At 33.3% G+C, this 16,519-nt stretch overlaps 2 protein-coding genes across 2 annotated transcripts; one reads left to right on the top strand and one right to left on the bottom strand.

The window, feature by feature from the left end:
• The first annotated feature begins 3,053 nt into the window (after nt 1-3,053).
• On the top strand, nt 3,054-5,320 carry LOC108478886 (transmembrane emp24 domain-containing protein p24delta4-like). The gene is made up of 4 exons (XM_017781343.2): nt 3,054-3,443; nt 4,145-4,357; nt 4,870-4,946; nt 5,025-5,320. The coding sequence occupies exons 1-4, from the start codon at nt 3,219-3,221 to the stop codon at nt 5,167-5,169; spliced, it is 660 nt and encodes a 219-aa protein (XP_017636832.1). The 5' UTR covers nt 3,054-3,218; the 3' UTR covers nt 5,170-5,320.
• A 103-nt stretch (nt 5,321-5,423) lies between these two features.
• LOC108479055 (F-box protein At1g10780-like) lies at nt 5,424-8,082 on the bottom strand. Its single transcript, XM_017781482.2, has 4 exons — nt 7,795-8,082; nt 6,500-7,244; nt 6,144-6,424; nt 5,424-6,055 (listed from the first exon to the last, which is right to left on the bottom strand). Exons 2-4 carry the CDS (start codon nt 7,239-7,241, stop codon nt 5,819-5,821), a joined length of 1,260 nt encoding a protein of 419 aa, XP_017636971.1. The 5' UTR covers nt 7,242-7,244; nt 7,795-8,082; the 3' UTR covers nt 5,424-5,818.
• Nucleotides 8,083-16,519: the final 8,437 nt, after the last annotated feature.

Raw genomic sequence — 16,519 nt, 5'->3', positions numbered from 1 at the left:
GACTGAGTTCTCCCTTATTATATATCATTATGAAAGCCACTTAATAAATGCTCGTCCAATGACCTTATCATAAGTGTGTTACCCTCATAGGACATACTTAATCTCTTTGAGATATATTCATTTTTTCCAATATAATCCTATTTTATCTCATGATAATAATTACATCTTACTTCATGAAAAGTCAATTACTATCAAATAGTAATTAAATCATTTTTCACAAATACAAATTACTCAAAAGGCCTCGTTTACTTTTCACCTATCATGTAATGTAGATGAGAGGATATTATTTCTCCTTTAATTGGGTTATGAATTCCACTATTGTGGAATGATGCTACATGTTGCAGATGTCTAATACTTAACACACCATCTTTCGATTCTTTATCCATTTGAACTCAGTTTTTACTTAGATTAAAGTATACGAGTCACGCGTATACAATCCACCGTTCACTTAGGATTAAGGTATGTCACACTATGAACGTCACAAGTGAATAAATCCATAAACAAATCTAAATCTATTCTACTTGAGTAATTTTCGATGTATTGTTAATCTAGTCAATCATATCTATGTCTCTATCTTCTGGGAGTCATCCCTTCTGATGCTTAAGATAAAACATCTCTCCAATTGAACTTGATAGACGTCATATTAGTCTTTTAATCGGTTTGTTCATTTTTTATTAGACTAATGACATATTCAGATTATCTATTGATACAAGTTATCATTCCGTATTACGATCTAACCATGTAATATCGCTTATTATTAGTTAAATGTTAGACACTTAGTAAGCTAATATTCACTTTTATTTTGTTTTGCGTGCAAAATTCATTGAAAACAACATACAAAGAATATTAATGTAATCAACAAATATTTTATCAAATCAATTTATTTGAAAATACAAATATAAATAGACGAAAATATTAAATTTAGGGCACTACATCCAAGATTTCAATACTTGCATAGTTTTTCGAAAATTTAATTAATTTCGTATTTTCTCTATGTTTTCAAGTTTCGTTTTGTTGGTTGATTGTTTGAAATTTATTTTCATAGCAAATTGAAGAATTCATTATTCTTTTCAAGTAATGAAATGTAGGGTTGAAAAAATTTAAGTAAAATTGAGTAATGTTGAGAATGGAAGTTAAAAATTCTGGATATTTAAAATCTAAAAATTAAGTAGTGAAATTATTTAAAAGTTTCATATAAAATTACTTTTCAAGAAAGAATTATATCTAAGTTATTTATTATTTTTATTTATTTTAAAAATTATAAATATTTATAAAAAATATTTTGAAACTTTGTCAAACTAAAAACTATAAAACAAATTTAAAAATCTAAAACCGACATTAATATAAAAGACTAAAAATCAACCAAATTGAATTACTATGGACAGCTCAAAATTTTAAATAGCCCAATCGAACCAAATTGATACCACTCAGGCCCAGCTCTGGAGGTCATATGGAGGTGCAACCGCTCAGGGCCCAAGGTTAAAAGAGTTCCAAAATATTGTTTTTCAATTTTTAAGTGACTTAAAATTTTTTTTCTCTAACTTCTAAAAATAAAAAAAATTACCAATTTTTAAGGGGCCCAACAAATTTTTTCTCTGACTTTTAAGAAACTTAAAACCCCATTTTATTATTTTGACTAGAGCCCCAAAATTATCAAGAACGGGCCTTATATCACCCGTAATTAAATGTTAATAAAATCTTTACTTTTTTTTTATATTTTGTGCCAAAGTACATACATTTGCAACACTGGCAAAAATCTATTATTATTATTATTATTATTATTATTATTATTATTATTATCGATTTACCGCATAATTGTTCAAAGGTTAAAATATATTATTAGTCTCGTATTTTGAAAAAATTCAGATTTAGTTTATATATTTTAAAATTTTAAAATCAATCTTCTTATTTTTTCAATTTAAAAATTTAGTCCAATCATTATTGTTGTCGGTAGTTTCATCAAAATTTGTCGAGTTAATATGTTTATTTTCTATCAATTATATTCTACGACTTATGATGACAACCTAATCGAAATTCTAAATTGACAAATTTGGACAAAAAATACTTATGATTTTAATGACTGAACTATGATATTCAAATAAAAAAAAAGTACGATTACATTCCTAATTAAAAAGCAACTTGAAATATTTTATTTAAAATTTTGAACTCTTGGAAAAGGTTTTATTTTTGAAAATTTTGAAGTTAATTTTATAGTTTTTAGTTTATAGTTTTAGTTTTTCGGATTTTTAAAATATTTTTAGGTTATTTATTGACATGACATATAAGATAAAATAGTGTCATGTTAGTAATATAAAGATTAGCATCAATTTACTTCACATGAAAAAGTTAATGTTAAATTGAATAAATGTGTAGAGATTAAGAGCTAAATTTATTATTTTATTTTATATACAAAAGGTAAAAAATAAGCATTTAATGCCCCAATTTTAACGAAGTGACTATTTTAGTTTTTTTATCAAAAGATCATATTTTTAGTAAAGAGATCAAAATGCAATCTAAGATATAATCTAGGGACTAATTTGGTACTTTAATTTATTATGCATTATTAATTTTAAGGTTAAAATATGACATTAGTCCCTATATTTTGATAATATTTGAGATTTAGTCCTTATACTTTAAAAGTTAAAAAAATAGTTCTCTTACTTTTTCAATTTAAAATTTTAGTTAAACTATTCATTGTTGGTGGTTTATATCAAAATTTGTTGACTTAGCATATTTATTTTCGATCAATCATATATCACATTATATGATGGTAATCTAATCAAAATTCTAAACTGACAAATTTTGACAGAAAATAATTACGATTTTAATGAATAGATTCAGATTTTTAAATAAAAAAAGTTACTAAATCTAAAATTTTAACTTTCAAAGTATACAGATTAAATGTCAAATTTGGTCAATGTACAGGTACTAATAGCATATTTTAATTTTAATGGATTTGAAAAGCGTAAAACTAATATAAATAGTGGACGTCAAGATGTTGACGTGGAAAGATCTTAGTGGAAGATTGCCAAGGTGGCAATATGCTTTGAAATATAAACTGTAAAAAGAACAACAACGAAATTGAAGGAAACTGAAGTGGAGGTGGCCGTTGCCTTGTTGGTGTTCGAACCTTTGATCGAAACTTTTCCGATCTCACCCTCCAAAAAAACCCTAACATTGTAGAGGAAAAAAAACCAGATATTTCGTTTAGGAGAGAGATGATAAAGGATTCTAACGTGCAGATGGCGATGACGTTCCCACCGTTGCTCGTCGTATTACTATTGGCTTTGAGTACCGGTCCACTGTGTGACGCCATTTGGTTGAATATTCCAAAAACCGGCACCAAGTGCGTCTCCGAGGAAATCCACAGCAATGTCGTTGTTTTGGCTGATTACGTCGTCGTTTCCGTGGAAGACGGTCAAACCGCTGCCATTGCCGTCAAGGTTTAGTCTTTTTCTCTTCTGTATTTCTCCCTTTTGATCTTGTTACGAAAAGGTTACTAGGATTTATTCTCTTCTTTTCTAGTTTTGATTAATACATATTTCTTTCTTACGGATAAAACTATTTTTCATACAGATGAGGAAAAATTAATGAAATGTTTAAACTTTGCTGTTATTTGTGATTTTAAATGAAAAAATGGGAGGTTTGAATATATTGTTCATGTTTCGGAATCAGATTTGTTATTGTTTTTACTTGAAATAGCTTGCTTTCGGTATAGAGGTATTCTGTTTTTGATAATTTGAGTTGTAATATATTAAGCATTAGCAAATTATGGAAAAACAGAGATATAATAATAAATTATACAATAAAAAAACGTGTACTGAATTCTTGGGATCCAATGGTATTTCTTTCCAACTTCAGAATTGATTTCTCTTAAGTTAATATTTGAAAGATCACCATAGGATTATTGGATGAATGGAAACTTATGAAGTTATCACTGCATTTTCTCTCATTATATTCTAGAATCACCTTTGTTGATCTCCAAATATCATGTTTTGGCGTGGAGATTAAGTTACCGTGCCATAGTTTATATTTGTAATATATTTTAAATATATGAAAAAGAAACGGTAAAACCCGACTGTGATGCTTCCTCAAACATATCAGATTTGCAGTGAACTTCAAACTGAAAGTTTGTATTGTGTAGGTGACATCCCCGTATGGGAACAATCTTCACCACAGTGAGAATGTAACGTATGGCCGATTTGCATTCACAACCGAGGAAGCTGGCAATTACCTAGCATGTTTCTGGTCGGATAACCGTACTCGTGGAAGCGGTGAAGTTGTTGTCAACATTGACTGGAAAACTGGGATTGCAGCTAAAGACTGGGAGTCAGTTGCCAGAAAAGAGAAACTTCAGGTCAGCATTTTTCTTGAAAATTCCTTGTTTAGGGTTTAGAAAGGAAATCATGGGTCCTGCTCCCAGTGCATTGTAACTAAACTTTTGTTCCAAATATTTTTTGAGATGATCATACTTATGGAGTTTTGTTTGTTTTAGCTTCAGTTCACAAAAGAACTCTTTTACTGCCAAGCTTCTATTTTTCCTGAGCCACAATTTGTACAAAAAAGAATTGATATGGTAATTGTTGATTTCATCTTCTTACTTTATGGAGTTTGCAAGGTGGGGTTGAAAAATGATTTTATGCATGTCCAAAGCTTGAAATTTTGTATTCTTGGATCAAACATTTTGAATGACTTTGGGATTCTTTTTGATAAATTCTACACAAATTAGTTTGAGAAAGGAAATGAATTGGAATTATTGAAGAGTACAACATATTACATTGCAATCAAACTTCTCTCATATTCTTGTTTCTATATTCATCTTGTTTTGTACACATTTGTGTGTTTCATCATATGCTTATTTACATACAGGGTGTTGAGCTGGAGCTGAGGAAACTCGAAGGAGCAGTGGAGGCCATTCATGAGAATTTACTCTATCTGAAAAGCAGGTAATTATAAATGTTCTGTTCTGCCTGTTCAGTTTAAAGCTAACATCCTTAGTTTATCTCATCCTTATTGGATAACAGAGAAGCAGAAATGAGGAGTACGAGTGAGACCACAAATGCCAGAGTCGCGTGGTTTAGTATCATGTCTTTGGGTATCTGCATCGTTGTTTCAGGCCTGCAAGTGTGGTACTTGAAGCGATTCTTCCAAAAGAAGAAGCTTATCTAAATTTTGATCGGTAGATGAGAAAATTCAATAATTTCTTTTGTTTTCTTGTTATTTTTCTTTTCATGTATGTTGCACAACGGAAATTTTGATTTGATGCTATGTTTTCGCATCAAGTTACATATAAATCGGCATGTTCTTTGATTTAAGGTTACCACTGGTTTTTTACTCTTTTTATTTGAATAGCCTGTGCTCTGTAGCTCAGCCCACTGCAATTTTTAGAACTAGATTGATACGATAAGGCAATAGCTTTGCACTTGATTCAACTCCAGCCATTTTACTTTTGCCTAAGGCTTTGCAGGCCAGGCAAATGATGTATGGGATTTCAGCTATTCAAACAAGATTAGCTCTGCAAGTGCAATTCCAGGTAAATAAGGGCCAACCGATGCAATTATTTTGTTCAACAAACCGTTTAAGTACTAGCTGGATGTCAAAGGCAAAAACTTCAAACGCCTAAATAAACTCAAGACTTAATAGATCAGAAGACATTGCAACAGAAGGGGTGTGAAATGAAAAACTTGAGAAGTTAAAAGCAACTCCATGAGAATCATCATGAAGCAACCATCTATTCGAACCGTTGTTCAATTAGCAATCAATGCTGTTCACTTGGAAGATGAAGCAAAGAACAAATAGGAGGTGGCTGTTGTCAGCCTTATTCAATTCGAATTATTTTGCGGTTCATAAATCTAAGCCTGCAAATCTCATCAAAGAATTCATCCGTGCTGCTATGGCTGCTCTTCATTTGAAGAATCCTTATTACCATTTTCTTCAAGCTTTTCCCATACTTGAGAAGGGATTCCAGAGTGTTCATTTTCTGTTCAGCATTTAATGGTGATCTTACTTGGACCACAACTTCCTCTAGGCAGGGAATCACAAATCCTGGCTCTACCTGCAAACACAAATTTTCTTTAATTCTTTGATGGTCAAATTAGGCCAGTGAATCAACAATAATCCTAGCGCTGTTTTTATCAACTTACATTTTTCAAGCTGTTTTTCTGGCAAAGAGCAGCAAACATGGCTCCATGAACATCAAACTTTTGAAGCTTGGGATGGCTATTAAAAAATTCAACAAAGTCAACTTCTGGAAAGGGTAGAAGGGCCTCCAAATCTCCTGTAAATTCAACCTTCATGTAGAGATGCTTCACCTCATTCGACCATTCCAGCATTTTACTTATTGCATCCCAGCACCATTGGACCCCTCTCATGGACAAGGACTCAAGCGCTGAAAGCTTCCCAAAGTCTACCATGTACACTCTGCCTAAAGCATCACAAAGCAAACCGATTATTAAAATCCCACACAACTGAGAAAAGAGCATATAAGTGGAATGTTTACCAGCATTGTTCGCTATTGAAAGGTTCCTCAGGCATGTAGTCTCACGGACTCGAATCCAACTACAACCTTGCACCTCAAGAAGTTCAATTTTCGGACAAGTGAGAGAAAGGGAACAATTCCCCGAGCCATAAAAATCCAGCTTACAGTGCTCCAAGTATGGCAACTCGATCGAAACTGATCTAACCCCTTCACAACCAAGCAATAATAAGTTAGTCAAGTTAGGGCATGCACCAAGTGCAGCAGATAATGCGGGATCCTCCAATCTTGCTCCAACGATTTCAAGGCATAGAAGGTTTTCAAAAACATCCCACTTGGGCGGATTAGCCATTAACACACCCCAAAGCTTCAAAGACTTCAACTTCTTCCCTGCAGCAATACAGTCCAATTTGGAAGGGCTATCAAGACATGCCTGATAATCCATAACATTATCCATTCTTAGCTCAAGATCCTTGAGTGATGAATGCACCAGCGACAGCCACGAAGCAAGGCCTGCACTGGTGAATGGACTGTAAACAACAAGCTCCTCTAAGCATGCAGTTGCGGAAAGCATTTTCCAGACGACAGTGTCGGAGCTATAACTGCCTGGACGGCTATCAAAGGAGTTGCGAGGGAAGTAGAGACTTCTAAGGTAAGTCAATGACTCCCTCCATCTCTTGGATACACAATTACAAGCTGCAACATCCCGAGCATTGCTCAAGTCTGACAAAATGTACTGAATAATGGCATCTGGAAGAGAATCCATTTCCTGAGAATAATGATCAAACAGGTAACCCTCAATTATTCCTCAATACAAGTATTAATGTTATTATTAATGTTACTTTCCCCTATTCCATAAGCACCCACCAAATGTTTCTTTTCGAAATTATCAAAAAAAAAAAAAGGTTAACGAAACAAACTTCTGCGCCTTCTAATACTTAGTCGAGGGATTATTCTTAGCTTCATCGATTTTGGTAATAGCTAAATTAAATTAAAGACGTATGTCGAAATGTAACAATAAAAATCCTGAAGAAAATGAACTACAAGTAACCACGCAAATGCATCAAACTTTCCTGTGAGTTAACACATTAAAGAAATGGATTAGTATTTCATAAAAACACGCTCAAAAGCATGAAATCTGAAGAACCCAGATAAGATATGAACATTTCAAGCTAAAACAACATTGAATTAAAGAAAAATACACGGTATTAACAAATTTTGACCCCCCCCCCCAAAAAAAAACTTAAAATTTATAATCAAAGTTGAAACATGGGTATACAAGAAAGGAAGTTGATAAAAGAGATACAATGGGAACTTACAAATATGATTTGAAAGATGAAGAAAAAGAGACAGATCTGAGCTTTTGTATTTCTGTGGAAAAAAAATCTGCTTTGAAGAGAGACAAAAAGGTACAGAAGATAAAAATAAGAAGAAATATAATGAAAAAAAAAAAAAGGAACGTACAAACAAAGGCTGGCGCAGTGGCGCGCGTAGATGGAGGGGTTTAAGCTCTGAGGGTTGTTTCAAATTTTAAAAAACTTTTAGAGAGAGGGACTTCCGTTTTTAGTTTTATTTTGGTACTCGGGGCAGCAAGCGTTGTTAAAAATATCACCAATATTTTTTACTTCTAATAAGTTTTTTTTAAATGTAAGTTTGAGTTTTTCTTTTTAAATAAAGTTTGACCGGAGCCAAAGGTTTACGGAAATATTATGGTAAAATAGTATACGGATCTTACAATGAAATATTTCGGGAAATATTTTAAAAATTGTATTTAAGGGAGGATGAATTAAACCGAAATTAATTCTTTGCACTAATAAGTCTGAATAATATTGATTTAAAATTAAATTATGAAAAATCAAATAAATATAAATTAATCGAATTAACCTAAAAATTAATTAAACTAAAATCAACTAATTAAACAATAAAAAACCTAATAAAACAAGCAAAAGCTTAATTCACTTCAGTGGTCCTAATTAACTTCAAATTTGGGTTTTATTGAGTTAGTTATTAATTAACTAATTATTACATCTCTGCCTCTAACTAATTAACTAATCGATCAATACACGATTACCTCTCGGCTTCACTTTCTTAATCGAGATAAATTATAAGGTACTCAGTAAACTTATCTCTCGACCTCGTTTATCCTAAAACCTCGTTTATCCTAAATGACTTCTTAGAGGTGTCACTCTTTAGAGTTTAATCACACATAATTTGAACCAACTAACCTTAATCTCTACCCTCGTTCATTCATTAATTATTCACACATACATTCGTTAAACTCCTTAAGAAAATTAGCTACTCATGGATCAAAATACAAAAATTCCTAAACTCATATTTAACATGCAAAACATCAAACTAAATAAAAGTAAGGAGTAGAGAAAAAAATTCATTTTTCGATATCAATTGAAGCTCGGAAACAAAATCTCCTTTAACAGTTACGAAGATCTCCTTGATTGCAATTAGACTCAACAACAAAATGATGAAAACCTAATATTAAAGCCTTGGATCGAAACTAAATCCAAGTTAAAATAATAACAAAAGTATAAAAGGACTAGATTGAAAAGAAAATAAAACTAAACTAAAAACTTAAAAATATTAAAACGGCTAACTTTGCCAAGCCCCCTAAAATGAAACTTAACATGCCTATTTATAGGGTTTATACTTAGACCTAATTAGGGTTACTAAACAACCCAAAAATCTTATTAAGGTTTATTGTGTGGACTAAAATATCCTTAATTAATTTTTCTTGTTCGTCACTCGGTGTCGCGACACCATAGGATCGGTGTCGACACTGCCTTCATTTTCTGGGTACTTTGGCTTCGAAGTACAGTATTGCGACACCACTTCTCGGTGTCATGACGCTGTAGTCATCCTTCGCCTTCTAAACCTAAAAATAGTGTCCTACACACTAAATAAAAGTTGTTAGATCATCCCTAGGTCCAAACTGGCCCACTAAGTCTAACATAAAATTGCGTAAAAATGCTTATTTTGTATAAGTTAAACACAAAGCAATAAAAAATGAAAACGAAATAAAAACATGTAAAACGCAATAAAACAAGCTTGTTAAGTGCCGAAAAGACCATAATTTGCCACAACGAATTGTGGAAAATCAAACTCCCCTACACTTAAGTCGTTGGTTGTCCTCAAGCACCAAGATAAACAGAAACAAAATAAAACACACGCACAAAAGAAAATAAAATCAAATAGTGCTTGAGCATGTCATAGACAATGACTAGATCGGAACTATGTACATAAGACAGTGTGAATGAATACGTAACTCTAACACGATATATAATTGACTCTCGACCTTCAATATCACATACATAGTTCATAAAATTACAAAACAAACAAATTCAAGAGTGTTAAGTACAATGATCCATCGAAACATGTACACAAACTATACATTTATGCTTGAAGAACACAATTATTAAAAATGCCAAAATTTAGTCAATTTTCATCCATAAATCAAATCACTTAGGCCACGTAGGTTTTTCAGCTTCTAACGTTCTGTGACTTAGGTTGGTTCAGAATTAAAGAATAGACACACAAAATGGTTAAAACACGAAAATAATTTGGCACATTATATTGACCCTTAATACTTCCCCGATTAGACCCTTCAGCTTACCACTTTATATCCCCTTCTCTCACCTACTTTTTATCTCCAATTCCTAAGGTATAGTAAAGTATTAGTGAATACAATTGTTCTAGCAATACTAATGTGAAATAATGAGAATTTTTTTATTTATTTTTCTTTTTCACTCACTTTGCTTTTCTATTTTCTCGAGAACTTCTCGCTCGACTATTTTATCCTTTTCAAACATTTTCTTTTGATTGATTCTCAAATTTTTCTATTTAAGCACAAGTTTGTAAGTCCCTTATACTCACCATACTATACTATCCCTTAGGTTCACTTTTATTTTTCTTTTAATTTTGGAAACCATCATGCCGTATCTACCTAACCTTCAATATCAATGACCGGACATCTAAGTTCGTGCAAAGACCAAGAAAATCAGATCAAGATATTAATTTTAAGGCCTAGGGCTTTTGTTGTGGTTCATCAAGAAATAGAGATTTATGCTTAGAATTAGGGTACTAGGGATTTTAAATTAAGGTCAACTTTTTGGCTCGAAAATATCTACCAAACAACGTCTTAGGTCATCCTTAAGTGTCTCATTTCATGGATTACAATTAACTAAATATTAACATACCAACACATGTTATTCAAACAAACATATATGCTTTTCATGTACCTATTAATCACTTGGTGCACCTAACACACTATCATCTATTCAAATTGTAATAAACTGAACTAAATAGTGTAAAATTGAACAACCTAAAATCAATTGCTATTGAATTAAATTTACAATTCAAACACAAAATCCTATTTACATGGTCCTAACCAATCACTTGTATTGCTATAAGCTTGTACGCAAACAAATACACACAAAATAAAAGTGAAAAAAAACAAAAATAAATGAAAAACGACTAATAAAAACATAAAAATTTGAAAAATTTCTATGTTACCCCCTCACACTTTATTTGGCATATTGTCCCTAATATGAGTCTTAAAAATAGGAGAAGAGACTACCCGATTTTAGTGTTGAAGGTCCTTGGATGTGGTCGGGTAGTACTCCTCGTGCCAGTTTAGCTTCAAAATGTAGTGCTGCATATCGTACGAGTTCTTACATAGAAATTAGCTAAAAGGAAACTAAAGTAAAAAAAAAAAAAGTCTAAACAAAATAAAATCATCCAAAAATAAAAATTTACAAGTCCCAAAAATTAAAAAAAATTAAAAGTTCCGAAGTTTTTAATCAGAATCGACATCTAGTCGATTCTTCTAAATCATTGGCTCCTTCCCTCGACCCATGTTTAGTGTGACAACCCTCGCATCCATAGAACTAGTAGGGTTTGTATGGCTCAAGATGCAGATCTTAACTCCTCCGTCTGATAGTTGTTCTAGCTGGAACACCTCATCAAGATCCTCGTCAAAAGCCAGTTCTTCTTCTCCGTCCTTGTCATTGCCTTCTTCCTCCTCTTCTCATTCCTCACCAGCTTGTGGCATGGGTGGGTACTGGTTTGGTGGTGGCTCTGAAATGGGAATCCCGAATCATTGGGCGTAGTCTATGCTCATGGTGTCATCTATTGCATCAATCAGATGGCCTATTCTATATCGGTCATGTCACCTATCCCTTGGCCCTTTTCCTTCATCTTCCTATTCAGTGATAACGGAGCATCCATATTTTTCTTTCATCGCTCGTTCCAGTCTTGGATGTGCTTGCAGTTGAGCTCAACATACTTGGTGTAGATAGAGTTCCTGAGGATGCTTTTAGTTGGTTTAACAAACTGCTTGGTTGTGGACATTGGGACTTTAGCCTTTTTGTATAAGGTAGTCACTAGGTACGGGAAAAAGATCTTAACCTTCTTTTCACTAATGCAAGTGAACAATGCTTTGTAGATCCACTTGCAGATGCACAATTGTCTACGCTGCAAGATACAATAAAGTAAAATAGCTCAAAAAGCATTAATGTTAGACATATTAAAGGCAAAAGAAATTCGCGTAAAAATAAATTGCATCCATATTTTGGCAATCAGAAACATTATTACCCAACAGAGCGGGAACCTCTTGGTCCTCCTCAAAGTCTAGGATGACAAAATCGATGGGGATTATAAAACCCATTTCTTTAATCAATACATCTTCAAGTACTCCCTTGGGGTGTACTACAAACCTATTGACTAATTGTAGTGCAATTTTCATCTTTTTTAGCTCCCCAATCCGAGTTTCAAATACGTGGATAAGGGCATCAAATTTATGCTGGCCCTTAAATCACAAAAGGCCTTGCTAAAATTTTCGTTCCCTATCTCCATGAGAATTGTAAAATTTCCCAGATCTTTTAGCTTTAGGGTATTTTACATGCAATTATAGCACTACAAGAAGCATTGATTTTTATTTTCTCACATTTCTTTAGCCTTTTATGCCTAGACATTATCTCTTTTAAGTACATGTCATACTTTGGTATCTTATCTATTAGTTCAAGTATTGCAAAATTTACATTAAGAGACTTAAAGAGGTTTAGAAAACTTACAAATTCTTTATAATCCCTTATTTGTTTGTCCTCCAACCTTGATGGAAACATCACATTCTTTTACACTAGTTCCTTGTGTGGAGTCTTTTCTAACTCAACCACCAATTCGGGTCTTTTCTCTATTTGGAATACAATTTCCAGCTCATCAAGGCCTTGGTCCTCCGTTTTGACCTCATAGTCCATTTTGCTGGTGGGCTTTCCAAGTTTCCTAGTGTTTTACCCGAACAGAGTGATAGCATTTACATGCTCTTTTTCGTCCTTCCAGGGATTATTTTTGGTATTGCTCAGAATACCTGTGCCCATTTGCCTCCGTATCTTATTCAATGCACTCACAATATTGAGCTTCTCTTCCTTTAATTCGGCAATGTTCGTGTGAGTTTGCGCGCATGCTGTCTTCACATGTTGAATGTCGAAGCTCATCAATTGCATCTTATTTTCGATCCAGTCCAAGTATTGACTACAACCAACATGGTCGTTACCCATAAATCTCTTTGAGATCTTTTCACATGCAGTGATTGATATGGATGGTTTGGTCGGTTCAAAGCTGGGTTTCCGCTACCTTGACTGCCTCCCCACTTTAGACTTAGATGGTCCTTCCAACTAGGATTGTACATGTTCAAATTGGGATTTCCTCCTCTATTCCCCAAGTAATTCACTTCCTACAATTGGGTCTCCAGGTATGATGTAAAACTTTGAGCGACATCATTCATTGAGGGCTTGACAGTGGTTTTTAGACGATGTAATTTTTCCAGAATTTGTTGATATTTATCGTCTTTATTGACCACCTTAGCCGTTAATGGCTTCTGACTATAAAAAAAATGCTCGTTAGACCTCATGTACAAGTTCATCACCATGTCCTTGATCAATTGAAACGCTCGCTCATAGGTGTTATTCATGAAGGCACTAGTTGATGCGCCATCTAAGTCTGCTCTCAAGCTTCCATTCAATATGTTGTAAGATATTTGCAATTAAAGCCAGTTTTGCATAACGTGGTGTGGGCATTTCCTAAGCAATGACTTGAAGCGTTCCCAAGCTTCGTATAAATTCTCTTAAAATTAGCAATGTCGTGCCTCAACTAGATGGTTCGACTAATTGTGAAAAGTATGTATAAGAATTTCCCCGCTAAGTCATCCCATGTCGTGATGGAACCTAGCTTTTGGGACTTAAGCCATTTGTAGGTGTTGCCACAAAGTGAGAGTAGAAACAACTAGAGACAGATTGCATCATCAGTCACTTCATTATATTTAAATGTATCGCACAATTGTAGAAATCTTTTTAAGTGGTGGTTCGGGTCTTCCACCATATTTCCTCGAAATTACAAATTATTTTGCATCATTTGAATGGTAGCCATTTTAATTTTGAAATTATTTGCATTTAACGCTAGCCTCTCAATTCAACCTTGGATAGCATCTAAAGTGGGAAGCGCGTACTCAAGCAATGTCCTCTCCTATTGAGCCATTAGTGGCTTTTTTCATACGGTTGCAGGCGGTTGGATGTTCTATTCGAAAAGTAGGTTTCCTCACTGCAAGTTAGCCACTATAGGTGGATTGTTTTGTATTTGTTAACAGGCTTGCCTTAAAATTCTCTCTGGTTCAGGATCTGGTTTGATAGAAAGAGTTCTACTTCGAGTCATACACTGAATAAAAGAGAAGTTAAAATAAATTAAAAATCAAGTAAAGAAATAAAATAACAAAAAAATTAAAATTCGTATATATAATTCTAAATTTTCCTATATATCTTATCAAATGTAAAAAATTAAATTCAAGTCTTATGCTGAAACTTCCCCGGCAATGCACTAACAACTTGACCACCGTTAGACATGAGAATGTTTGTAAAACCCCTTACCTGTATCCGAGGCCGGCTAAGGTACGAGGCGTTACCAGACAAACATACAAACATTAAACTAAAATACGAGCCATAAAATTTTATTCATATTTCAAAGCGTTCATTCTCTTACACATAGTCCCTTATTTGAGTCTACGGAGCCCAAAACATACTTTAGAAAGGGTTTGGGACTAAACCGAGAACTTACAAAAATCTTGGAAATTTCATGCTTTAAGGCTCCATACGCCCGTGTCCCAAAGTCGTGTTCCATACACGGCTGAGACACATGGTCGTGTCTCTGCCTGTGTGGAATATATCTAGGCTATTTTCCAAGCTTTGGTCAACCTTGATCTCTTACACACTTATACAAAATCAAAAGCATATAACATGGTATTCATTTAATGATTAAACATCCTCAATTAAACCACAAACATAGCATTTGTATGTCATCATACATGTGTCTCTCATATTCATTTTACCTTGTTTATTATAGTACCACTTATACATTTATACCAAGATTATCATCTTACCAAATATCTTCACTTAATCATCAAGCATTCATATTTAAAGCTAGATCATATCTTTATAAAATACCACGATTCAGATGAGAATAACATGTTTGCTGAAACATTTCAATTCAATTCCATACCCAACAAGCATTACATTGAGACTAGTCATATATATATATATACATGTCATGATACATAACATTCTCTTTTGTTTTCTTATAAACACATATCATTTATTTCATTATATCAATATTTCATATACCATAATTTCCATGTATTCCACATATATTTATTTTCCTCCTCCTCCTCTCCATTCCACATCCTTAATGTATATAGCATTCTTGTAAGTACGATTTCACAATTTACTAATAAATGTTCACATCAAACTGTCCATAAGAGTCATAGTCACTTAATTATTTATAATTTGAGCTACAGAGCTCCAAATTAAGATCCGTAAATTTCCTATGAAACTAGACTCACATATATTTCCACCATAAAATTTTCATAATTTTTGGTTTAGCCAATTAGTACAGTTTATTCATTAAAATTTCCCTGTTTCACTTTTTCGACAGTTCGACCTCTCTTCACTAAAAATAATTATCTCACAAGACAGAACTCGAATAATGTTCTTGTTGATTTATCTTGAAAATATACTCATTATGGATTTTAAAATATAATTTTGAGCCTCTAATTATTTTTATCCAAATTTTGTGATTTTCCAAAGTCGAACAGGGATCACGTAATCATTCTAAATCAGTCTCACAAAAACATAAATATCTCAAAATATAGAACTCCTTTGCTTTCTATGTTTCTTTTATATGAAAATAGACTCGTTAAGATTTAATTTGATATCTCATTCAGTCTTTGATTCAATTTATACTATTTTTGGTGATTTTTCAAAATCACGTCACTGCTACTATCCAAAACAGTTTTATTGCTAATTCACTCTTTCACACTTTCTTTGTATTAACCTCATTTTAACATACATATCACAAATCATTTTCACCACATTTCATACATCACAAGTATAAGCCCATGATCACAAGGTCACCATAAAATCATCCTCATGTATAACTTACTTGTTTATAACCTTACCACATCCTGGTCACTTAATGAACACATCATTCACATAACCAAGTTCTGCACTTATTCATCACAAAACTCACAAAGCAATACATAGAGAGTCTCCGTTGAACACTTGGATCAATCCTCGATACTTGGTGGTTTCAGCACATAGCTCCACCCATCATATAGTTCGGCTCTCTTGTACACATGGTGAACACTTAGTACCACCCATGTGACCTAGCCATTTATCTCATAGCTCTCTTGTCTACATGGTGTCCTTCACTTGGAACCACGCATGCGACCTAGCTACATATATCCGTAGCTCTCTTGTCTACATGGTGTACACATAGTATCACCCATGCGACCTAGCTACATCATAATGTCTTGTAGCTCTCTTGTACACATGATGTGCACTCAAGACTATACATGTGACCTAGCTACATACCATCTGTATCATCCAATCTTTCAGAAGGTTCAACCGAGATTTTCTCTCTTTTCCAACAATTTCACCAATCAAGTAATTATCCACAAACATATTTCCAATATTTTTATAAAATATCATA

This window comes from Gossypium arboreum, chromosome 12 (genome assembly GCF_025698485.1).
Source record: "Gossypium arboreum isolate Shixiya-1 chromosome 12, ASM2569848v2, whole genome shotgun sequence".
NCBI lineage: Eukaryota > Viridiplantae > Streptophyta > Magnoliopsida > Malvales > Malvaceae > Gossypium > Gossypium arboreum.
Note: the sequence above shows the minus strand (reverse complement) of the source record. Positions and strands in the feature narration are given on the sequence as shown.